Source organism: Eleutherodactylus coqui, chromosome 6, assembly GCF_035609145.1.
Source record: "Eleutherodactylus coqui strain aEleCoq1 chromosome 6, aEleCoq1.hap1, whole genome shotgun sequence".
Classification (NCBI taxonomy): domain Eukaryota; kingdom Metazoa; phylum Chordata; class Amphibia; order Anura; family Eleutherodactylidae; genus Eleutherodactylus; species Eleutherodactylus coqui.
Window position 1 is genome coordinate 139,450,875 of NC_089842.1, and position 24,948 is coordinate 139,475,822.

At 42.4% G+C, this 24,948-nt stretch overlaps 1 protein-coding gene across 1 annotated transcript in view; it reads right to left on the minus strand.

Annotated features, from left to right (window-relative positions):
* Window positions 1-24,948, minus strand: part of LOC136632686 (BAR/IMD domain-containing adapter protein 2-like) — a 106,984-nt gene that overhangs the window by 4,364 nt on the left and 77,672 nt on the right. Inside the window, exons 7-13 of the mRNA XM_066607732.1 lie at window positions 24,642-24,794; window positions 19,572-19,781; window positions 15,680-15,917; window positions 14,002-14,203; window positions 10,181-10,252; window positions 8,868-9,039; window positions 2,023-2,063 (exon numbers count right to left, since the gene is read on the minus strand). Coding sequence (XP_066463829.1) covers window positions 2,023-2,063; window positions 8,868-9,039; window positions 10,181-10,252; window positions 14,002-14,203; window positions 15,680-15,917; window positions 19,572-19,781; window positions 24,642-24,794 — 1,088 coding nt within the window. The remainder of the gene's footprint in view (window positions 1-2,022; window positions 2,064-8,867; window positions 9,040-10,180; window positions 10,253-14,001; window positions 14,204-15,679; window positions 15,918-19,571; window positions 19,782-24,641; window positions 24,795-24,948) is intronic.

Genomic DNA, 24,948 nt, shown 5'->3' on the forward strand with positions numbered 1-24,948 from the left:
TCACCACCACCCGTGACCGGCTACACATCACTAAAAAAAAAAGGAAGATTCACAGTTCTATATGACATATCAGAAAGTTCAATTTTCTGCTGTCCCGCCATGCTGTTTCGTGTTGTTTACAGGAAAATAGCGACCCCATGGGAGAAGTCATTGCACGCTTGAGTTTGCTATGTGTGAATCCATTGTTCAAGTGCAACATGAATTCCGGCATCGATTCCAAAAACAGCCGCCTCGTCACAGGCAAATTTACAAGTGGCACAGAAAAATCATTGAACTTGGTTGCATATAAAAACAGAAAAGCACTGTCCGCCCGCAGACGTCTCATGAAAATGTGCTGCGATGTGGTCGAAAATGGAACTTACTGGTAAGTAAAGATGAGCGAACACCAAAATGTTCGGGTTCGCGTTATTCGAAACGAACTTCCCGCGATGTTCGGGTGTTCGTTTCGAATAACGAACCCCATTGAAGTCAATGGGCGACCGGAACATTTTTGTATTTCGCCGATGCTCGCTAAGGTTTTCATGTGTGAAAATCTTGGCAATTCAAGAAAATGATGGGAACGACACAGCAAGTTCTCCTCTGCCACAGCTGTAACAGCTGTGACAGAGAAGAACGATGTTAGCCCATTGAATTCAATGGAGCCGTCAATACAGCCGACTCCACTGAATGCAATGGGCTGCCGGCGATCGCGGGATGAATTGTCGGAAAGGGGTTAAATATATAAGCCCTTTCCTGCAATTCATCCAGAAATGTGTAAAAATAAAAAATATATATATACTCACCTGGTGCCGACAGACGGAGTTCAGCGCGGCAGGCTGCAGTTCTCCTGAACTGCTCTGAACAGCTGTGAGTAGTATTCAGCAGCCGGGGATTTAAAATCCCCGCCTGCTGAATAAGATGCCTCTGAATGGTCACAGCCTGACCAATCAGAGGCCAGCCCTCACTCACACCCATTCATGAATTCATGAATGGGTGAGTGAGGGCTGCCTCTGATTGGCTCAGGGGCACTCTCCTGCCCCTGAGCCAATCAGAGGCAGCCCTCACTCACCCATTCATGAATTCATGAATGGGTGTGAGTGAGGGCTGGCCTCTGATTGGTCAGGCTGTGACCATTCAGAGGCATCTTATTCAGCAGGCGGGGATTTTAAATCCCCGGCTGCTGAATACTACTAACAGCTGTTCAGAGCAGTTCAGGAGAACTGCAGCCTGCCGCGCTGAACTCCGTCTGTCGGCACCAGGTGAGTATATATATATTTTTTATTTTTACACATTTCTGGATGAATTGCAGGAAAGGGCTTATATATTTAACCCCTTTCCGACAATTCATCCCGCAATCGCTGGCAGCCCATTGCATTCAGTGGAGTCGGCTGTATTGACGGCTCCATTGAATTCAATGGGCTAACATCGTTCTTCTCTCCCACAGCTGTTACAGCTGTGGCAGAGAAGAAGGATTTGTCTTCTATATGTTCTCAATGGGGTTGGCGCTGCTGCCGCCGGCCCCATTGAGCGCATATAGAAATGATTTCTCAGGGAAGAAAGTTAAAGTAACTGGAACATCCGAACATCGTGTGGTGTTCGTTACGAATAACGAACATCCCGAACACCCTAATATTCGCCCGAGCATCAAGCTCGGACGAGTACGTTCGCTCATCTCTACTGGTAAGTCATAAACTTTTCAGTGATGTGTGGATTGTGTACCCTCCTATTGTAGATAGTTTGTAATTAAATCTCCAAATCTGCTCCTCCTCTTTGAAAAACCCCGTATTGCTTTCCATTCTACCCGCTGACAATAAGCACTTAATGACATCTTTCTCGATTATCATATACAGAATATTGAACATTTCTGAAATATTGTGCTAATAAAACAGCGGCATTACCTTTGCAACTAATCCGACATTTGCTTTCATTGTCTGCAGTGCACTAGAAAATCTTATCTGGAATCTGTTTTTGCAAACACCAGTTTTTTGGTAAATACCTCCTGATGTAACATCTGTATGCAAAGAGTTTCTCAGTCCCTCTTACCTGGACGGAGATGATGCTGGACTTCCAAATTCATTTGCTAACTGAAAAACAAAAACAAAAAATAATAATATTATTGGATTGTTATATAGACGGAAAATATAAAGGTTTGTTCTCCCTTGAGAACATCTGTCTACTAGCTGCTTCTGAATGCTCTGCAACAAATATATCCATCATGGGTGCTGCTACTTGTGACATCAGCGAGTGTCAAAAACGCTATCTTTTCTCCTTAGGGAGAGCAACTATAAACTAAGTGAGGAGACTCAAATGGCCATGCACGCTCCTCTGGGTAATACGCAAATAAGGGGGATGGAATAAATCCTCCACAGTTCCATCTATTGAAAGGCAGCATTCCTTAAAGCCAAAGTCAGACTTTTTATACAAGCCTTGTTACAATGACTGGGAATTAAAAGCAAAGCCAGACTCCATGTACAGACAGCTGTTTCAGGGTTTTTGCCCTTCATCAGTGTACAGTAGGAGTCTGGCTTTGCTAGTGAGAGGCCTGGGACGGGGGTCAGAAACACTATCTTTTCTCCTTAGGGAGAGCAACTATAAACTAAGTGAGGAGACTCAAATGGCCATGCACCCTCCTCTGGGTAATATGCAAATAAGGGAGATGGAATAAATCCTCCACAGTGCAACCTATTGAAAGGCAGCATTCTTTAAGGCCTCTCACTAGCCTTGTCTGTGCATATTTGGTATCACCATATTTATTCCAACCTTTAGAAAGAAGTCTTTGTTATTGCAAAAAAATTGGAAAAATCCAAAAAACTATAGTGGAATTATTATTTTTTTCATTCCCCCACCCAAAATGTAATAAATGCTAAACAATACATATGTAGGGCCTAATGTGGCATAGAGTGTTAAGGCAGCAGAAATGCAGTCCTGTGCTCTCGCTCACGACCTGAAGGTTGAGGGTTGAATCCCTGCATGGTTAAGGTAGCCGGCTCAAGGTTGACTCAGCCTTCCATCCTTCTGAGGTCAGTAAAAGGAGTATCTAGCTTGCTGGGAGGGTAAAAGATGACTGGGGAAGACAATGGCAAACCACCCTGCCAAGAAAACGTCATATTGTGGCGTCACCCTAGGAGTCAGCCATGACTTTGTGCTTGCACCAGGGGACTTTACCTTTACCTACATATGTACCCCAAATGCTGCTATTGAAGACTGCAAATTGTCCTGCAAAAATAGCCCTCATACAGCAAAAGTGATGGAAAAATAAAGTTATAGTTTTTAGAAAGCAGCAAGAAAAAAAGTGAAAAAATAAACCGCTGTGTCCATAAGGCCCAAAATATACGAGTTGGACAGGAGATAAAATGAAAAAATAAAGCATACTCACCTGTGTTCGGCCCCTGGGCCACCACTGTCTCCCCCTGTCCCATCCCCGTCCTCCACTGCCGGATGTCAGGTGATCACTGCTCACATCCTGGGCGCCATGATACCAGGAGCTCAGAAAGGTGACACTGTGGCCTCTGATTGGCCGCAGTGCTCACATGACTTCTGCCAGCGGTGGACAGGGATGGGGCAGCGGTAGCCAGTTAGTTGTGCTCAAGGGGGCTATAGACAGTTGATTATACTTTATTTTTTATTTTAACTCATGTCCAGCCAAAACAATTTTTAATATGAAACCACACAATCCCTTAACCCCTTAGTGACCAAGCCTGTTTGCGCCTTAATGACCAGGCCAAATTTTGCAAATCTGACATGTGTCACTTTAACATGGAAAAACACCAGAAAGGTTTTGCATATCCAAGCGATTCTGACATTGTTTTTTCGCCACATGTTGTGCTTCATTTAGGCGGAAAAAATAGACCGATAGAAATTGTGTTTATTTATTAAAAGCGCCAAAATTGGGAAAATTTTGAAAAAATCGTCATTTTTTCACATTTCCAACTGCAATATCTTAAATATGTGCAAACATAATATAGAAATTTTTGCTAAGATTTATATTTCCACCCGTTTACTTTATTTTGGGCGCACATTGGAAAAACTTTCGTTTTTTTTTAACTATTTAGGAGACGTACAAATTTAACATTACTTTTTAGCATTTTGAGGAACACTTTGTTTTCCTATACCAAGCCGAGATTGGAAAGGCTCATGAGTGTCAGAATAATAGATACCCCCCCAAATGACCTCATTTTAAAAACTACACCCCTTAATGTATTCACTGAGAGGTGTCATGAGTATTTTGACCCCACAGTTTTTTTTCAGGAATTAATTCAATTTAGAGGAGAAAAAGTAAAATTTCATATTTTTGCAAATCTGTCATTTTAAAGACATATTTTTTTCCTATAGTTTACATGAAAATCAGGATTTACACCCCAAAATGGATACCCCTATTTCTCCCGTGTTCAGAAATATACCCATTGTGGCCCTATTGTTATATCTGAGTCCACAACGGGGCCCAAAATGAAAGGAGTAGTCAGTGTCTTTCAAAACAGAAATTTTGCTTGAAGTCCTTTTAGGCCCCATAGCACACATGTAGAGTTCTTGAGCGCCCAAAACCATAGAAAACCCCCACAAATGACCCCATTTTGAAAACTAGACCCCTTAAGGAATTTATCTAGGGGTGTACTGCATATTTTGACCCCACAGTTTTTGCATGAATTCAAATCAAGCAAAAGGAAAAAATTGTGATTTTCGTTTTTTCGGCAATTCTGTCATTTTAAAAACAGCTTTTTTTGTACAGCACACATATGAAGGAAGACTTGCACCCAAAAATGGATACCCCTGTTTGTCCCGTGTTCAGAGACATACCCATTGTGGCCCTAATCTTATGTCTGGATACACAACGGAGCCCAAAATGAAAGGAGCGACCGGTGGCTTTCGGAACACAAATTTTGCTTGAAGTCCTTTTAGGCCCCATTGCCCACTTGTAGAGTTCTTGAGCGCCCAAAACCATAGAGAACCCCCACAAATGACCCCATTTTGAAAACTAGACTCCTTAACGAATTTATCTAGGGGTGTACTGCGCATTTTGACCCCACAGTTTTTGAATAAATTCAAGCAAAGCAAAAGGAAAAAATTTGGATTTTTGTTTTTTTGGCAATTTTGTCATTTTAAAAACAGCTTTTTTTGTACAGCACACATATGAAGGAAGACTTACACCCCAAAATGGATACCCCTGTTTGTGCTGTTTTCAGAAATATACCCATTGTGGCCCTAATCTTATGTCCGCATGCACAACGGGGCCCAAAATAAAAGGAGTAATCGGTGGCTTTCAGAACATAGATTTTGCTTGAAGTCCTTTTAGGCCCCATTGCCCACTTGTAGAGTTCTTGAGCGCCCAAAACCATATAGAACCCCCACAAATGACCCCATTTTGAAAACTAGACCCCTTAACGAATTTATCTAGGGATGTACTGCATATTTTGACCCCACAGTTTTTGAATAAATTCAAGCAAAGCAAAAGGAAAAAAATAGGATTTTCATTTTTTGGGCTATTGTGTCAATTTAAAAACAGTTTTTTTTGTACAGCACACATATAAATGAAGGCTTTCACCCCAAAATGGATACCCCTGTTTGTCCCGTGTTCAGAAACATACCCATTGTGGCCCTAATAGACTTACAGGACCCATGGCTAGGCCTACAATAAAAAAGGAATACCCGTTGGATTTCAGGGTACCACTGAATAAATTTCAGGCCCCATTGCCCACTTATCGAGCCATTGAGCGGCCAAAACTATAAAGAACCCCCTCAAATGACCCCATTTTGAAAACTAGACCCCTTAACGAATTCATCTAGGGGTGTACTGCGTATTTTGACCCCACAGTATTTGAATGAATCTAAGCAAAGCAGAAGGAAAAAGTTACGATTTTCAATTTTTTTGGCAATTTTTTCAATTTAAAAACAGTTTTTTTGTACAGTGTACATAGGAATGAAGACGTTCACCCCAAAATGGATACCCCCGTTTGTCCCGAGTTCAGAAACATACCCATTGTGGCCCTAATCTACTTACAGGACGCATGGCAAGGCCTATAAAGGACGGAACACCCGTTGGATTTTAGGGCACAACTGAATACATTCCAGGCCCCATTGCTTATTTGTACAGAATAAAGATTGACTCCCTAAAAATTCCCCCCCTCCCCCTCCACGCCCTTTTTGGCGTTCGCAAATCTTAGATAAAAGTAAAAATGTGAACTGTGTAGTATTTCCGAAGACAGGGGTAATTACGGAGGCTGGTTGGAATGGGCCCATGGGGCAATAAAACCGGGTATCCCCCCCCCCCCTCTCATGCTTTTTGGGGGTATTTCATGACCTCAGTGGCGGGTATGGGGTGTAAAAAGTGGCGTTCCGTGAGTCTCCGTAAGCTTGATGAGGTGCGGCGGTCTCACACAGAAGGCGCTCAACAAGGTGCTCCTGGAACTGCAGGAAAGCGAGCGTTCCCGGGGCTTCTTGTAAAATACGTATCACAGGTAGCTGTCTGAATAACGCCGGGCTCACGCGGGTGCAGGCGGAATCCGCTTGCGGAGGCCCACAGCGGATCCCATCTGTGAGCCCGGCTGTGACCCTGCGTACGGCTGCGTAATGTACTGCGCATAACTGCCTACTCACACAGGCGGTCATGCACAGTACACCTTTGTTTGTATTTCCCGCACCGTCGCTTAGCGATGACACGGGTACCCGCAGCCCGTATACAAGGTAGTTGCGTATGGGCAGCGGGTATATCCGCGACCATGGAGCACAATGGGCTCTATGTTGCCGATTCCGCAGTAAAATAGAACCTGCTGCGTTCTCTTTTCTGCGAGTGGATTACGCAATTCTGACCCGCTAATGTGAGCGGAATTGTGTAATCCAGTGCGATTGATCTGCGTATTACCACGGATCAGACGCATGCGGAATCCGTCATTCCTATCCGGTCATGTGAGACCGGCCTAAGGTAGATCGCTACCTTTTTATCACGTGACCGGGGACCGCTCAACGAGGCCACCCGTCACTGCTCCAGACTCTCGGTGACTGTTGGTCGCTGGGAGCAAGGAGATTTTAAGTTTCCTGGGCTCCCTGACTCTTGCGCATGTGTCCGGCTTTTTGCCGGCAATCGCATGTGCAGAATCCTGGAAGGTCCACGGAGGAAGATCGCGTCGGGATTCAAATACGCAGGCCTCCGGTAAAAAGATTCATCTCCTCTCACCGATCGCATCAGTGAGGGGAGATGAAACTTCAAATTTTTTTTTTTACTTTTACGTGATCGCCATTATTGGATAATGGCGAACACGTGACCAGGAACCGCTCACCGCGGACCCCCATTAAATCTCCATGCTCTTGGCTACGTTTTGTAGCCAGGAGCAGGGAGAATTTAAATTATCCTGGCAATCCACAGCTTTTGCGCATGCGCCCGCCATTTTGGCGACGGGCGCGTGTGCAGAAGCTGTGGTAAGGTCCGCGGATAAATCTGGGGGCCTTAGGTACGTACTTTCATCCTCCCTCACGGATATGATCCATGAGGGGAGATGAAACATACGCTTTTTAAACGTTTAAAAACTTTTTTTTACTTTTTTTTTTTTTACTTTTTTACACTTTTTTTTCACTTTACATGATCACTGTCATCCATTGGATGACAGTGATCATGTCCCTGGTATAATCTCTCTGCTCCTAGCTACACATGGCAGCCAGAAGCAGAGGGATTTTAAATTCCCCGGGGCTCGAGCCCGTCTGTGCACGCGCCCGATGTCAATCATCGGGCGCGCATGCGCAGACGGGGATTCGGGTCCCGGGACATCGGGACACCGCTGAGGACTGGGGGTGAGTATTTTCACCTCCCCTCATGGATCCGATCCATGAGGGGAGGTGAAACTGACTTTTTTAAAACTTTTTTTTAACTTTTTCGCGATCGCCGCTAACCATTGGATAACGGCGATCGCGGTACCGGGGACCGCTCACCGCAGTCCCCGCTGACATCTCCTGCCTCCCGGCTACCTACAGGAGCCGGGAGCCAGGAGATTTTAAATCTCCCGCGCCGCCGGGCCTTCTGCGCATGCGGCTGACGTAATGCCGCCTGGCGCGCATGCGCAGAAGACCGGCTTCGGGCCCCGGAGCGGCAGGAGAGCGGGGAGCAGCGTGCAGGACCTGGGTGAGTAATTTCAGCTGCTCCGATGGATCCGATCCATCAGAGCAGCTGAATCTTTAACTTTTATGTACTTTTATTTACTTTTTTTGCGATCGGCGCTATACATTGCATAGCGCCGATCGCAATGCCGGGGGGGGCTCCGAACAGCCCGGGATGACAGCTCCATGCTGTCAGCTACCTGCGGACACCGACAGCATGGAGCTGTCACGTCCACAGCCCGAGGGGCACTATTCTCTGCAGGAAGCATGTTTTTACGTCCTCAGAGAATAGAGCCCACTTCGGGAGGACGTAAAAACACTATGGGCTGGTCGTTAAGGGGTTAAAGGGTTAAAGTGGTTGTCTCATTCTAGATATTGGTGGCATATCACTGGCATATGCCTCTAATGTCCAATAAGCAAGGTTGTAGCTGGTCACAGACAGATTCAGACCACCAGCGACTGATCGCTGGCATAACAGACAATGAATATAGCAAGGGTTACTGTATCTACTGCACACCCAACTTCTAAACAAATCTAAGAGGTTGGACTTTTCTTCATCCAGAAGTCCTAAGGACCCCAAGATCATGTAACAAAAATGTGTACTATAGGTGCTGACAATTAAAATCAAGCAATCCTGCTGTAACATGCAGGCTGAACATTGCCAAAGGTGAATGCATTCCTGCAGAGGCGAGAGATATGAGTTGCGGTTCAACACCTCCGCCAGTACCTACTTCAAAGGGGAAAGCAACAGGAATAGCAACAGACTCCCCATATGCATTAGCTAATTGGCTGGGTACTGTACTTACTTGCACCAGGTCTGGATTAATCATGCTGTATGGCCGCTGTCGGAAGGTGCTAGTGCGCGGTGAGGGTGTATATCTGACCGCTTCTATCCGGACACTTTCAGATTCAGGAATGGACACGCCAACTTTGTCTAGATTTCCAGTGCTGCTACTATTTAGTTTACTAAGTGGAAAACTGCAAGAAAAGAAGCTCATAACTGATACAAGTATGGGGATGGACTGCAACAATTCTCTTTGTCTCATATGTTATACTTCACTGCCACTTTTCAGAGCAGTAAAGTCACATTCCCTTTTTATCGCACTGAGCAGCTTTTCAAAAAGGGGGCTTGGCTTATTAAAGGGATATTGCTACTAAAGATATCACCTATCCACAGGATAACTGATAAATGTTTCATCACTGGGAGTCAGATCAGTAGGACCCATAACAATGGCATCATAACAATGGCACCCCCTCCTAGTCCCCCGGGTGGAGCGGAGATGCATATATGTGACTAGAGCTCCGCCACTCCATTAACCTGGGGGACTCTGGGGCACCACTGTTGTGATTCCTGGGAGGCCGGGCAGTTGAATCCCCAGTGATCATTTATCACCTATCATATAGATATGTGTTAAATGTTTTGATGGGGTAACCCCTTTACCTTTAACCATGGACGTGGAGTCTCACAGACCCCTCCCTACTCTAGATTTCTGAGAATCTCCGCACAGGGGGGCGGGGAAGTATGCAATTTATATAAAACATATAAATAAAAGTTGATTATTTCTACATGTTTTTAAATTATTTCTAACCTGAAAATTAATAAGAACAAGTTATTGTAAACATCCAGTTCATTATTGCAAAAAAAGCCAAGCACAATATATAGTAGACTGTGAGACCCCCCATCCACGGAAGTGCAACAAGTAAAGAACGTCCGCAGTCGAAGGTTAAGCATAATATTAAGCTTCAACAACATTCTTTTTGATGCAATTGCCCTAGAAAACTGGCATAGTTGCATTAACCCTTTCCAGTCCAATTTGTATCCTTGTTTTCCTAGGGGGCTTACTCTTTTTCTGCCGTTATACAACGGCGCTATATGCTGGCTAAAGCCAGTACTGCATGAGGTGACACGTTGGATAGGCTCCGACAGCAGAGAGGCTGGCAATATACAGTAAGAGAACCACGACGGATGTCTTCCAACATCGGAGCTGTACAGCCTTAAATCATAATGTCTTCAGAGGTCAGACAGTGGATTGGAAAGGGTTAATAAATATGCTTCAATATACTTTGTAAATCCACAAGCTGGAAAATGACTGAAAAAAATACTATAAAAATGTCTTACTTTGAGCCATGTTTATCTGTATTATCTGGTGGAGGAAGAGGACGAGTGTAGGAGAACGGGAACCATCCTTTCCTATTGAAAAAAGGAAACGCTAAATATTCCCTCCTGTTTCACACATAAAACACATACAAGAACTAACATCCTACTAATTACTACCACCAGGCGAGGGTAAAGTTACGTCTCACCCCTAGACTGCCTGCTTCATTACACATGGCGCATGTTGTGTAATTGTGCGGCAGAGTCCCACGTCATTCTCACAGTGTGAAAACTGTGTAAAAACTTGTGTTAGCACTTTTCTATAAGCAGGTCAATATATTCACTGGCTGATAGAAGAAACTGTGGTCAGACGTATCGTACATTTACAGACAACTGATGCTGCTCTCATTTGGAGGTAAAAGTAAAAACCTACTTAGGGTTCTCAACTACCAATTTCTTCAGAAAATGTTTTTGTTCCATCTGTGTGCAATACATTCTGGTATTCTCCATTAGGTAAACAGGAATACGTTTGGTACCGTGTTAGCCAGTACAGATGAAAAACCCTAAGTAGGTTGGAAAGCTTGCTGTAACATCATGTATTTTTGTTAGCCATTAAAGGGTATCATATCTACAAGATTACTTGGTTTCTCTCACTGAGAACAATCAGACTTTGCTCTACTTGCTAACACCGTACCAAACCATTTTTTCGTCTTACTGAAAGCTGCCAAGTCTCATTTATGCGTGCAGATTTCCGTTTGTTCCACCAGAGGGCATCAGTGTTTAATTTATATAGCAACAGCAAATAAATATTAATAACAGAATAATAATCTTTATTTATAGAGCACCAGCATATTTCGCAGTGCTTTACAAATTGGGGATAACCTATAAAAATTAGGTCATAACATCGAGTAATAAACCAATGCACATCTTGAACAATAGGGGTGAGGGCTCACAGTACACAGCAAATACGGATGTACAAGCGTATTTGCTGCGTATGTTAAATCCCTACTACCTATGTTAGGACATGTTGTGAAAAAAACGCAGGTGTGAGTGGCCCAATAGAAATCAGTGGGCTTTTAGCACTGCATATTATGCACATAATACGCAGGCGACATGCATCCATGTGACTGAGCCCTAAGGAAGTATACACATAGGATACTAGACATACATACATATAGCTGTGTGAGTGGACCACCAGCCGTGTTTGTGAATAAACAGATAAGAGGTGCAGTGGGAAGAAGGGGCTCAGGGCTCCAAGGGTGAGTGTACAGGTGGGGAAGATGGAGAAGAGTTTAGATTAGGGAATATGTAGGGCCTCCCTTAAAAGATGTGTTTTAGAGTATTCTTAAAGCTGTGGGATTTGAAAATTAACCTGATTGTCTGGGGTAGCACGTTCCAGAGAAATGGGACAGCTCAGGAAAAATCTTGGAGGAGGAAAATAAATGTACTGTAATACAAAAAAAAAAAAAAAATCGGCCACATGGTGGAGCCCTGTTTATCATATAAAAATTTTTGATTAATTAAGGGGACTAGAATAAAAGAATATAACATGCTGTCATTCCCAATAAAGAGATTGTTTAATCTCGACAAGCGCTTTCTGAAATGAAGTTGGCTCGGCGATCAACTGAAACCCATCCTGATCAGCTGTTATTTTGGGGAAGTTGCAGCCAGGGTAATATGATATAACTATTTATTATCCCTCCACTGTGACATCACTGTGTTCATGTCTTCTGTACTATCATAATACTGTATTCCAATTAGAAATTACATTTTAAATCTTACAACTTAAAACAATAAAACAAACAGGTATTAGCCCCGGCGATCCAGCACTGCAGCCCCACAATGCACCTGGATTCTGTTGATAGCGGAACTCAGGTGGACCCAACCAAACTCCAATCAGAGGCCGCAGCATCACTGTTCCAAACTCCTGGCATCATGGTTGCCAGGATGTAAGCGTTGATGCCAGGAAAATGAGCAGTGATGCTGCTGCCTCTGTTTGGCAGGTGGAGGTCACCTGACTTCTGCTATCAACAGAGACTGGGGGAATCGCAGATGACCAAGTGACTGCTGCGTTCAATCCCTGGTTCTTGTATGTATGTGTGTATAATATATATATATATATATATATATATATATATATATATATATATATATATATATATATATATATATATATATATATATAGATATATAGATTAACCGTTCAATCGTTGCCGACTTTCAGTCACTCTGTGGATCAGAATTCGCCATGCTTCTCTGTCTTTGGTGGCTTCCTTCAGATTTTCCATCATGTTCGTGTCAAACTTGATTGTGTCTAGCCAGCAGGTTCTTTAGCGTCTTCTTCTGGACCCACATACTGTGCCGAGCATTAATGTTTTCTCCAGAGAATTGGCTCGTATGACATGACCAAAGTATAAAAGCCATTGTTTGGTTATTTTGCTTTCTAGTGATACTTTTGGTCTTGGATCACCTTATTCGTGACCACCTCTGTCCATGGTAAGCACAGCATACGCCACCAGCACCACAGCTCAAAGGCCTCAATCCTTCTTCCGTCTATTTTCTTGAGTGCCCAGCTTTCGCATACATATATAGCTATTGGGAAAATGATTGTATTGATTAATCAGATCTTTGTTATAAGGCTGATGTGCAGAGGCGTAACTTGAAGCTCCTGGGCCCCAATGCAAAACCCGGAACGGGGCCCCCAACTATAATGCTTTATTCATAGTACTGGGCTTCCTATATGGAGAAGAGAGGCCTTATGGGCCCCCCAAGTCTCCTGGGCCCGGGTGCAACCGCATCCCCTGCATCCTCTATAGTTACGCCCCAGCTGATGTGTTTGTTCTTCCATATCTTCGCCATTCCTTGCATTGCACTACAGCCAAGGCTGATTCTTCGTTAGATTTCAGGCCCTGATTTGCCACTGCAGTCCATTGAGGGTCCAAAGAAAGTGATCCAAAAAAGGTGATGGATTAGAGTGCGGCAGTTTTCAGACCATCGCTCTTATAACACACACAAGCAAAATTCTGCTAAAGATCATTCAAAAATGTATGGCCTCCTTCATTGAAGTGGAACTCCCTGATGTTCAAGCTGGGTTCCACAGAGCTCGTGGAACCAGAGACCAAAACGCAAACTTGTGCTGGGTCATGGCGAAGACGTGTGAACACCAAAAGGACATATCTGTGCTTCATCAACTACAGCAAAGCTTTTGACTGTGTTGAACATGACAAGCTGTGGAAATGCCTAAAACAAATGAGAAGTTTAGAGTATCTGGAAGAATTGATAAGATTACTTTATGAGAACCAAGAAGCTGCAGTCACGACTGCCTTTGGTAACACTGACTGGTTTGAAATCAGGAAAGGCATCCGACAAGGCTGCATTCTATCCCCAGCCCTGTTCGACTTGTATGCCGAATTGATCATAAGGCGATGCAAGTTGGATGAATCCCCAATTGAAGTGAAAATTGGTGGAAGAAACAAACAAACAATCTTCGATTTTTATGCTGATGACACAAGTCTACTTGCAGAAAATGAAAAAGACCTTGAATACCTAATTCAAATAGTCAAAGAAGAAAGCAAACACATGGGCCTGTATCTCAATATTAAGAAAACAAAGCTGCTGATAACAGGAAGCAATGTTGTAGCACGCATAACAATTCACAATGAAGATTATATATATATATATATATATATACACACACATATATTATATATATACACATATATATATATACATATATATATATATATACATATATACATATATATATATATATACACACACATATATATATATACACACACACACACACACACACACACATTTTGGCATTTCTATATACAACTCACATTTTGGTGGATTCATTCTCCCCATAGTGCCAGCCATCTCTGGCCTCTGGTACCAACAGAAGGATAATGTCTCCCTCCTGGAAGTTGAGTAAAGTGCTGTTCTCCCCCGCTATGTGAGAAAAGACAGCCTGGACTCTGCGTCGTTCCACTCGAGGAGGCAAAACAGACAGAGGACTGATCCGAGGTAGGGTTTTGTTTTCAACTACAAGGTGCAAAAAGATTTTTATAAAATTCACTTCCATTGAAATTTTCCAAAACTGGTACAAACCTATTTGTGTTGCATGATGTTGCTGATTCCCATCTGTGCAATTTCAGTTTATACTACATGTTACAGAAGATGCTTTGCACAGACATCATTCAAGTCATGTACTCTGCAGACAAGCTGGGTTGTGATGTCCTGTGGGCAGAGTGCAGTCCTAATAATATCTATATCATCATCATCAGTCATTTCTGGTATCAGACGTAGGAACCATTGTCAAATAAATCAACGTGCTACTGGAAGGTGGTACTAAGTGAATTTTTTGAACGAGTAATAAATATCCTCATAAATCTATACAGTTATAACCCAATGAAAACACTAGACTATATATTTACATCTTCAGCTATGTTCACACTACATTTTCAATGTATACTATAGCTTGTACAGCAAATATGGAAATCTATGGCAGGGGTTATAATTAGAGATAACCGTGGGGGTCGGGGCGGCACGGAGCAGCGAGGGGTAGCGGGGAGGAGAGTGAGATAGATCCCTCTCTCTCCCCCCTGATCCCTTCTGCAACCCCCCACTCACCCCCGTGCCCCCCCCCCCCCCCCGAATCTTCAGGGACGAGCGAGCAGGTACTCGAAAAAGGCGATGCTCTCTCGAGTATATCGCCTTACCGAGTATGCTTGCTCATCTCTAGTTATAATGTGACAAACGTAACCCAACAGAGTGATCTTTTGACACGTAAACTATAGCTCCCCAATATAAGGTCTGTTATGGCACCCCCATCTACACTGTGCCCTTTTTTAATACTGGGGTCATCTTACGTTGCAGAGGGGCCTTTAGACCCCTTGAGTCACTAGGGCCTGGATACGACTCATACCTTTGCACTTCCTACAACTATCCCTTTTTTAGGCAGATAGCATACACAAGAATAACTACAATGCAAGAGAATCCATCAGAAAAAATATTTTCCAGTGGAAGTCAATGGCAAACATATACAACTCTAGGGCAAACAGCAGCATACATTAGAGCTATATGTCCAGCATAAATGCATCCCCAATGTATATCTTCCCTTTAGTGCACTGGTGGATATTAACTCTACCTTGCATGCTTTTGCTAAACACCAACTGTAGTATGTCCATGAAAAATATCATCCTTCATCAATGCTTAGCATGTCGACCATCACTTTACCAGTGGCCACCTAGAAAGTTTAGTCTAGAAGTCCATAGTGAATATTCTTATGCTAACGTAGATGTATAAAAAGTCCTAAAAACATTCTTGGTCAAGCTCTCTGGACATTGCAGTAAATTCATTACAGGAAATACCAGCCATATGCTGCTGCTTATAGTTACGGTATACGGTTCACATACAGTATGCCACCACATTCGTAAATGAGATGCTCATTGTGGTAGAGAGCCCAGTACTTCTCCATAGCAGGTAGACCTATAGGATAATACATAATGAGAAGCTCACCTAATGTTGCCAGTCTGTTCTCAGAGGCTGGCTTGCGCGGTATCGGTAAAGTACATGAATACAACTCATTGGCCTTTGGAGTTGGAGGCGTAACTGAAGTTGGGGTTGCTGGATGGGGTGGAACCACTTGATTACTTAATATTGGATCTAAATGAACAGGGTTTCCCAAGTCCCGTGGTCCTTTTGTTCGATGGCTCTCTCCATTAGGTATCGGCAGAACCTCTTGCACAGACATCCTCTGTAAATGCAAGACAAAAAGTATCCAAGACAATGTATAAGGCGCTAATTTTCTGTGCATCAGCCTCATCATGACAACTGCTGTTGAATACTTGCTGAGATCAGCATTTTTCCTGTGATCCGTTTAGTTGATACTGTATACTGTACATTCTTTATCTTCATATTAATATAAAATCGGTTTGTGACTTAAGTCTTGTAAATACACCTCTTTTAGTGCATAGAAAATGTACAAATTATGGCAGATTCCATATTTGTACCATAATTTGTGACTTTTCAAACTTCTCCCCATTTTTCAAAATTGGCCAAAAAAAGTGGGTGGGATTTAGAAAAAGGGGAGGGGCTCAATAGACTGACAGATTTACTATCACAACCAAGAAATTGTCACAAATTATAGTGTAAATCGCATGCATGGATTTCAACAACTGCTGGCATAAGCAGAGCCCAACGTGCGCCAAACTAATAGTCATGCACCTCTTAAAACATTTTGTGCATTTCACTCTGACGATCTTCATTTTAAGACTGGCAGATTAAACACCAGGTTTAATAAATATGAACATAAGTGTTGCATTACATTGGTAAAATCAGTAACTCTCTGGCAAATACTGAACATGTTCTGCTTCGCTATGTAACCAAAAGCAGAAATGGTTTTCTGTGGAATTGAGAAATCTTGGAGTAGAATAGGAGAGCTGACAGTTCTGCGGCAGCTCTCCAGCTTCTACGGCTCAAGATGAGGCTTGTTTAATGTTAATATGGAAGGTCTGACATATTCTACAAAGTGTATATACTCTGGTAGATATACCATGGGGACAGAGTATGCGACTACTATGGGACTCATGGCTTGCAGGGGCAAGGTGCTAAACTGCTTGAGAGAATTCACGCTATACAGATTTTTACTGCTCATAGTAACTTGAATCCATATGGCAGGAGATCATGTAGATCCCTCTAGTGGCAGCTACAGCCTGCCAGCATTTTAGGTAGTTTTATAACTTGTCGGAAGGAAACTAGGACCTGACTCCTATAGATATCTACACTGCTTACACATTGTTTGTCCCTGCAAAGCAAATTTACCCAGCAAACACTAAATCTTGACCAAAAACGTGTATACAAGATTCTTGGTTTTTATATTATATGATATTTAAATATACACATATTTGTATATACACTGACATGCCCAAAGTCACGGGATAGCAGTATGTAAATTGATTATGAAATAGCGCTAACTTAGGTGACGGCTTGGGAACACCCACACCTGTATAAAGCCCCATTTACACACACAGATGATCACTCAAAATTTGTCCGTTTTGAGCGATCATTTTGCATTAGTAACAAATGGGCTAGTCAGCCCATTAGTAGCTAACTAGCTTCATTTGCATGTATTTAGAGAATAGCGGGTGGTCTGTTCTCTAAATACATCACTATTGTTCTCCAGTGGGACAGCTGCTGAAAGAATATTATCAGCGCTGCCTGCGGAGAACTCAGTGTGCGGTCCCTCTTATCAGTCCCGATGGATTTTAGCTGAGCTGAACTCAGTGATGGATGATAAGTGCACGGTAAGTGCAGGATGGGCACACATTTACACACAACGATTATCACTCAAAAGATGGCATTTAAGCCAATGTTGAGCAATCATTGTGTGTAAAGGACCTTTAGGGTTCTTTTACACGGTATGACTGTCGTTTGTGCTTTCACACAGGATCGAGGATCACTCAGTGAATAAAGGTAAAATGGGCCGGAGATCAATCTGGCCGCCCGCCTTCATTCTCAGTAAACAGGCAGTTGTTCATACATGGACAACTGCCTGTTTACACAGGATGATTGTTGTTTGATGTTTATGTCTGCAGAAACTGAATTATGAACGAATTATCTATCATTCGTCATTCAGTCGCTTCTGGCATTTACACTGAACAATTATCCTTCAAATTCCAATTATCCAGCATGTGAACGATTGTCATTCAGTGTAAAAGGGCCCTTAGTTGGGAGGTGTTACCTTGTGAGGAAGGTTGAACACTGGCCAGCGTGCTCATTGCAAGGCAACATGAACTATATTGGTGTTTCCACGAGGCATGATAGTGGGTGCTAAACGGACGGGACATTCCATCTCCAAAGTTGTGCAGGCATTTAACATTCCTTGATCCACAGTGTCACGTGTGTACTGGGAATATGGCATAGAAGACATGACCACCCGCTGTGGACAGCGCAGTGGCTTCCCATGGGTACTTAATGATTGTGACCAGCAGCATCTGGCTAGAATTGTTGGTGGGAAAACACAAGCGACTCTGGCAGAAATCCACATTTATTGCAGGATGCCCCGTACACGTATCCCACAGGTTAGTACATCATTCTTTAGCTTGTGATACAGGGGCAGAAGACCCACCAGAGTGCCTCTGTTAATACCACAACACTGGACACAGCGCCTCACCTGGGCTCATAAAGTTGCTAACTGGACCCTAGAGGACTGTCAACATGTGGTGTGGTTCAATGAGTCACAGTACCAATTGTTTTGGCTGATGGTACGGTTCATGTGTAGCATATACTCCATGAAACTATGGACCCCAGTTGTCAACAAGGCACTGTTCACTCTGGTGGTGGCTTAATACTAGTGTTGGGTGGGTTCTCATGGCATGGGTTGGGTTCACTGGTCCACCTAAACACATCATTGACCAGTGACCTCTACATTTCACTGCTTGGTGAAGATTTGCATCCCTTCATGGACTTCATGTACCCTCGTAAAGATGGGATATTCTAGCAGGATGATGTATTGTGCCATCAGGCCCAAGTTGTTCAGAACTGGTTCGAGGAGTATTCTCGAGAGTTCCTACACGTGGTGTAATTTGCACGTTCACCCAACATCAGCCTAATCAAGCATTTATGGCATGTGATGGACAGGTCCACTTGCATCAGAGATTTGCACTTACAAATACCGCGGAGGTGTGGGTGACTATCCAGACGGCATGGCCCTCTAGCCGTCTTCCATGCAGTTGTGGAATCAATTCCATGTCAATTTACTGAACTAAATGGGGTCTTACATGATATTAGTTCCTGTCTGCTAACTTTTGGCATGTCAGTGTACAAAGGTATCAAGGTGTCTACTTGTCCAATGGACATAATAATTAGGTGTAGTGCCATGAGTCTTCTTTGTATTATTGAGGCAACATTTCCCTTCCCTTCAGCCTTTATGTCAATTAATGGAGTTTTCTTAGATTTAAAAAAAATTAAGATAAAAAGAAATAATTGCACAACTTACTAAATCCCCAGCTGCGCTGATGCTACTGCTTTGGTAGTTCTTGATGGTCTTTATATATTTCCATGCAATTGTGACATGCCATACATCCATGTGGTTGCAGAAGCCAATGACTGGCTTACATTCTAGCATCAGCAGTCTAAAGCCATACATTCCTAGCATTACTGCTGAGGATAATGATTATTGCCGTATGACCACATGACTGCTGCAGCCAAAGTCAACGAAGACCAGTGGTGGACCTCCTTCAGGTTTATCAAGAGTAATGTGTTTTTTTTTGTTTTTTTTTAAATCACATTTCCTCCATGTAGCTTAATTTTTTACAAGTCCCTGAAAACCCCTTTTAATGCTGGTGCGAAGGTTTGCAGGGGTCAGGTAATACACTATTATGCAACTTGAAATTTAGGAGACACTTACATGATTCATAGACAGTCCTCCTCCTAGAAGGGGTGCGAGTTCAGGAGGCACATCTAGTGGTTTGGTGCTTGGCACTGGATCGGAGATGACCGGCTCAGTAGAAGCATTAGCCGTTTGTTTCACGAGCATCAGAGCGCGTTCTGGAAGTTTAGTGGGCTGAGTACACGACTGCTGCCATGATGGGAGCTTGGCACTTAACAATTCCTTCACCTTTTAAAATATCAAGAACATGACTATTACAGCATATATATTACAATACAAAGAGTCAGTATTAGGGTCTGTTCACGTCAGCATCAGAAGTTCTGTTCGGAACATAAGTTGCTAAATTCCATTAAATACAAGATAAATAGTGCAACATGCTGTACTATTTTGTCCTGGAAAATGCTGGAAAGCCAACTGGAAAACGAACAGACCGCGGTATAGTCAACGGGGTCCGTTCAGCGCTGTGGTTCAGTGTCACTTATTCATTATGATGGGCATCAGCTTTATGGTTTACTATATACATAGTATACTTCCTGTACTGCGCAGCAGTATATTCACCCCAGATGAACCTGATTATACTCCAGGGAAACATATCAGATCTATCCAATGGCTTTAGATTATCTGGCTGAGTATCACATTATTATTTATATGTAGATATTTATTTCCCCTTCTTCTGCCATCTGGATCTGTGTTGGTGATATTTTTTCCGGGTCTAAAAACCCCTTTTTTCAGCCCCAATGGGTAGGGCTTGCTAAAGTTTCCTAGGGGCATGTTAAAAATTGAGGTTGCCCTTTTCGGTTGGGTACTCAGTCACTCAGAGTTTTTGTTAGAGTTCACTGGGGCCATTTTGTACAATTGTCCTTTGAATACATTATATTTAGAGATGAGCAAGCATACTCGCTAAGGACGACTGCTCAAGCGAGTATTGTTCTTAGCGAGTACCTGCCCACTCAGAATAAAAGGTTCGGGTGGCGGCGTGGGTGAGCGGTGAGTTGCGGGAGTGAGCAGGGGGGAGCTGGTGGGGGGGGGGGAGGGAGAGTGAGAGAGACATCTCCCTTCCGTTCCCCCCTGCTCTCCCCCGCCGGCACCCGACCTTTTCTTCCGAGCGGGCAGGTACTCGCTAAAGACAATGCTCGCTCGAGCAACTGTCCTTAGCGAGTATGCTCACTCATCTCTAATTATATTTTATTGTAGCGATACAGGATAGGAGTTATTAGTTTTCATTTGTGGACCAGGGATGTTTCTTTCTGGGATTTAAATGTATACTCTCCTACAGGCTCTGAATCATGGAAGGGCAGGTGTCTGTAAGTGGCCATTCAGCGTACATATCCAGTTGGATAAGAAACAACTCTATCTCTATGAGAAAGCTTCAAAGAGTAGTATGGATCCTCCACAGCTTCAAAGGCAATGGTAGGATAAAGAAGGCCTGCCAGGAATCCTAATACATATTCCTGACAAACTAACAATTCTAGAGCCTCTTTTCTTAGAGCTCTGTGTTGTGCTGTTCCTCTTTTAGTCCTCGGAGAAGTCTATACCCAATAAACTGTCAATTGGGTGTTACCAGTAAAGGGCGTAGACACACCCCTTTGACACAGGAAATAATAACACCCAGTTGTCAGTTTATTCATAAATTTCTAGGAGGAATAACAAATGTTCCAAGAAAAGATTCTCCTCTTTAACTTCTAAAAAGACCAGAGTGTTTTGGTCCTAAAGGAGCAGACACTTTTTAGCCGAAATTATTGTTTTTTTTGTGACATATAGGGATATTTTTAATACCTTTTTTTACCAAATTTGATTTTTTTCAGTTTCTTTAGTTTTATTATGGGTAATATATACCAAAAAAAAAATAAAAAATCAATATTTGAATATATATATATATTTTTAATTATTATATTTATATTCATGTTATAGCAGCATACAGAATTTGACATTTTGTTTTGGACATCTTGATTTATAATTTATATAGTCTTGGATTACAGGGTGGATTTGGCGACAGTTTAGGTTGGTGGGTGGAGAAGCTGGAGCATCTTCATATATATATATATAAAGACGAAAGCACTCACTGACTGACTGACTGACTCGCCAAAAGTTCTCCAACTTCCTGATGTCGTAGAAACATGAAATTTGGCACACGCATAGATTATCTCCAAAATAGGAAAAGTAATTGGGTCCCAACTCGATTATTCAATTCTAGCGCAAAAGAATTGGCGTCAAAATTTTACGTGCGGAATGTAATTTTCTCACTTGCCGGTGTCATAGAAACGGGAAATTTGGCATGAGCATTGATTATGTCATAAATAGGAAAAGCGAATGGGTCCCAACTCGATTATTCAATTCTAGCGCAAAAGAATTGGCGTTGAAAGTTTACGTGCGGAATGTAATTTTCTCACTTTCCGGTGTCATAGAAACGGGAAATTTGGCACGAGCATTGATTATGTCATAAGTAGGAAAAGCTAATGGGTCCCAACTCCATTATTCAATTCTATGCGCAAAAGAATTAGCGTCCAAATTTTACGTGCAGAATGTAATTTTCTCACTTTCCGGTGTCATAGAAACGGGAAATTTGGCACGAGCATTGATTATGTCATAAATAGGAAAAGCTAATGGGTCCCAACTCGATTATTCAATTCTATGCGCAAAAGAATTAGTGTCCAAATTTTACGTGCGGAATGTAATTTTTTCACTTTCCGGTGTCATAGAAACAGGAAATTTGGCAGGAGCATTGATTATGTCATAAATAGTAAAAGCTAATGGGTCCCAACTCCATTATTCAATTCTATGCGCAAAAGAATTAGCGTCCAAATTTTACGTACGGAATCTAATTTTCTCACTTTCTGGTGTCATAGAAACATGAAATGTGGCACGAGCACTGATTATGTCATAAATAGGAAAAGTTAATAGGTCCCAACTCCATTATTCAATTCTAGCGCAAAAGAATTGGCGTCGAAATTTTACGTGCGGAATGTAATTTCTTCACTTTCCAATGTCATAGAAACGTGAAATTTGGCACAAGCATTGATTATGTCATAAATAGTAAAAGCTAATGGGTCCCAACTCGATTATTCAATTCTATGTGCAAAAGAATTAGCGTCCAAATTTTACGTGCGGAATGTAATTTTCTCACATTCCGGTGTCATAGAAACGGGAAATTTGGCACGAGCATTGATTATGTCATAAATAGGAAAAGCTAATGGGTCCCAACTCCATTATTCAATTCTATGCGCAAAAGAATTAGCGTCCAAATTTTACGTGCGGAATGTAATTTTCTCACTTGCCGGTGTCATAGAAACGGGAAATTTGGCATGAACATTGATTATGTCATAAATAGGAAAAGTGAATGGGTCCCAACTCGATTATTCAATTCTAGCACAAAAGAATTGGCGTTGAAATTTTACGTGCGGAATGTAATTTTCTCACTTTCCGGTGTCATAGAAACAGGAAATTTGGCACGAGCATTGATTATGTCATAAAGAGGAAAAGCTAATGGGTCCCAACTCCATTATTCAATTCTATGCGCAAAAGAATTAGCGTCCAAATTTTACGTGCGGTATGTAATTTTCTCACTTTCCGGTGTCATAGAAACAGGAAATTTGGCACGAGCATTGATTATGTCATAAATAGGGAAAGCTAATGGGTCCCAACTCCATTATTCAATTCTATGCGCAAAAGAATTGGCGTCCAAATTTTACGTACATAATCCAAATCTCTCACTTCCCAATGTCATAGAAACATGAAATTTGACACAAGCATTGATTGTGTCATAAATATGAAAAGTTAATAGGTCCCAACTCGATTATTCAATTCTAAGCGCAAAAGAATTAGTGTCCAAATTTTATGTACGTAATCTAATTCTCTCACTTCCTGATGTCATTTTATATGAAGGAAACGTCGCATGGTTACCTCCACGTGGTGTTTCCTGGGTAACGCAGAGAACTATGCAAAATGGTGAACATATGTTTTTCCTCAGTATCTCTAAAGTAACCACGACTTCATAAGAGTTTCCGTGTGAACACCAGATAAACACCAGTACCAAATTAACTCGGGCGAAGCCGGGTATATCAGCTAGTATATATATATATATATATATATATATATATATATATATATATATATATATATATATATATATTCATTCATTATCTAAAATCAAAAGCACCTAAGTTGGTGGAATCGAATGACACTTTGAACACTTGGAGGGAGGTTCTAGTATCCTGTTGGGCTGCCTCTGGCTTGGATGCAAAATATGATACGGGTGGACATGGAGGTTCTAGTGCCTCAGGTGGCAAGACTGTTCATCTAATCACACCACAACTCCAAACATTTGCATATCTGTCTGAAATGTAACTGCATGCTGAGTTTTGAAACTCCTATGTGCTTGATTTTTTTTACAAAGTGTGTATGCATCAATAGTATCCATAGACTATAACCTACCTAGATTTAAGTTTAAAAGGGTGTTCTTTTGACATAAGTCTGACAAGTAAATGTCAAGATTAGAGATGAGCGAGCATACTCGGTAAGGCGATATACTCGAGAGAGCATCGCCTTTTTCGTGTACCTACTGGCTCGTCCCTGAAGATTCGGGGGGCGGGGGCGGCGTGGAGCAGCGAGGGGGAGCGGGGAGGAGAGTGAGAGAGAGATCTCTCTCTCCCTCCAGATCCCCTCTGCAACCCCCCGCTCACCCCCACGCCACCCCCCCGAATCTTCAGGGATGAGCCAGCAGGTACTCAAAAAGGCGATGCTCTCTCGAGTATATCGCCTTACCGAGTATGCTCGCTCATCTCTAGTCAAGATACCTTTTCCTCAACTACTGCAATTAGATTTCTCAATACAAATCTATGCAAAATAAGACAACCCCATTTGTATACTTTTGTAATAGAAGTCAGTGGCAAGTGTACAGAATACAGCTTTGTAGGCATACAGTTGCCTATATATGGGGTATATGTTCAGTGGACAGTTTCAAATCTACTGACAAACTGGTTAAAATCACACCAGATTTGGGCTTACATTCATGAAGTTTGCTACACTTGACTTTGGTGGTTTATGGTAAGTGGAAGAAGGTAAATATCTTGTCATACACCTGTACTGTACCTTGCTGTGGTAGGCACTCAGGTGTTTGGATACAGCACACTGGCGGTCTACCAGAAAAGAGTATCTTCTACGCTCTTCTGTGAGTGCGGCTTTATATCCTTCTGCCACAAACTGGTCCAACTCACATTGTTTGGTGCTCATGATCTCAACGTACTGCAAAACATTTAGACAAAGTAATTATATTATCAGTTAAATACACAATATCCCCGTCTATGTGAGGCCAGCAGGACAACCTGCCTGAGGCAATCAGCGGCAATGACTGCACACACTAGGACACATTTAATAGAACCGGTGTTCATCCGACACT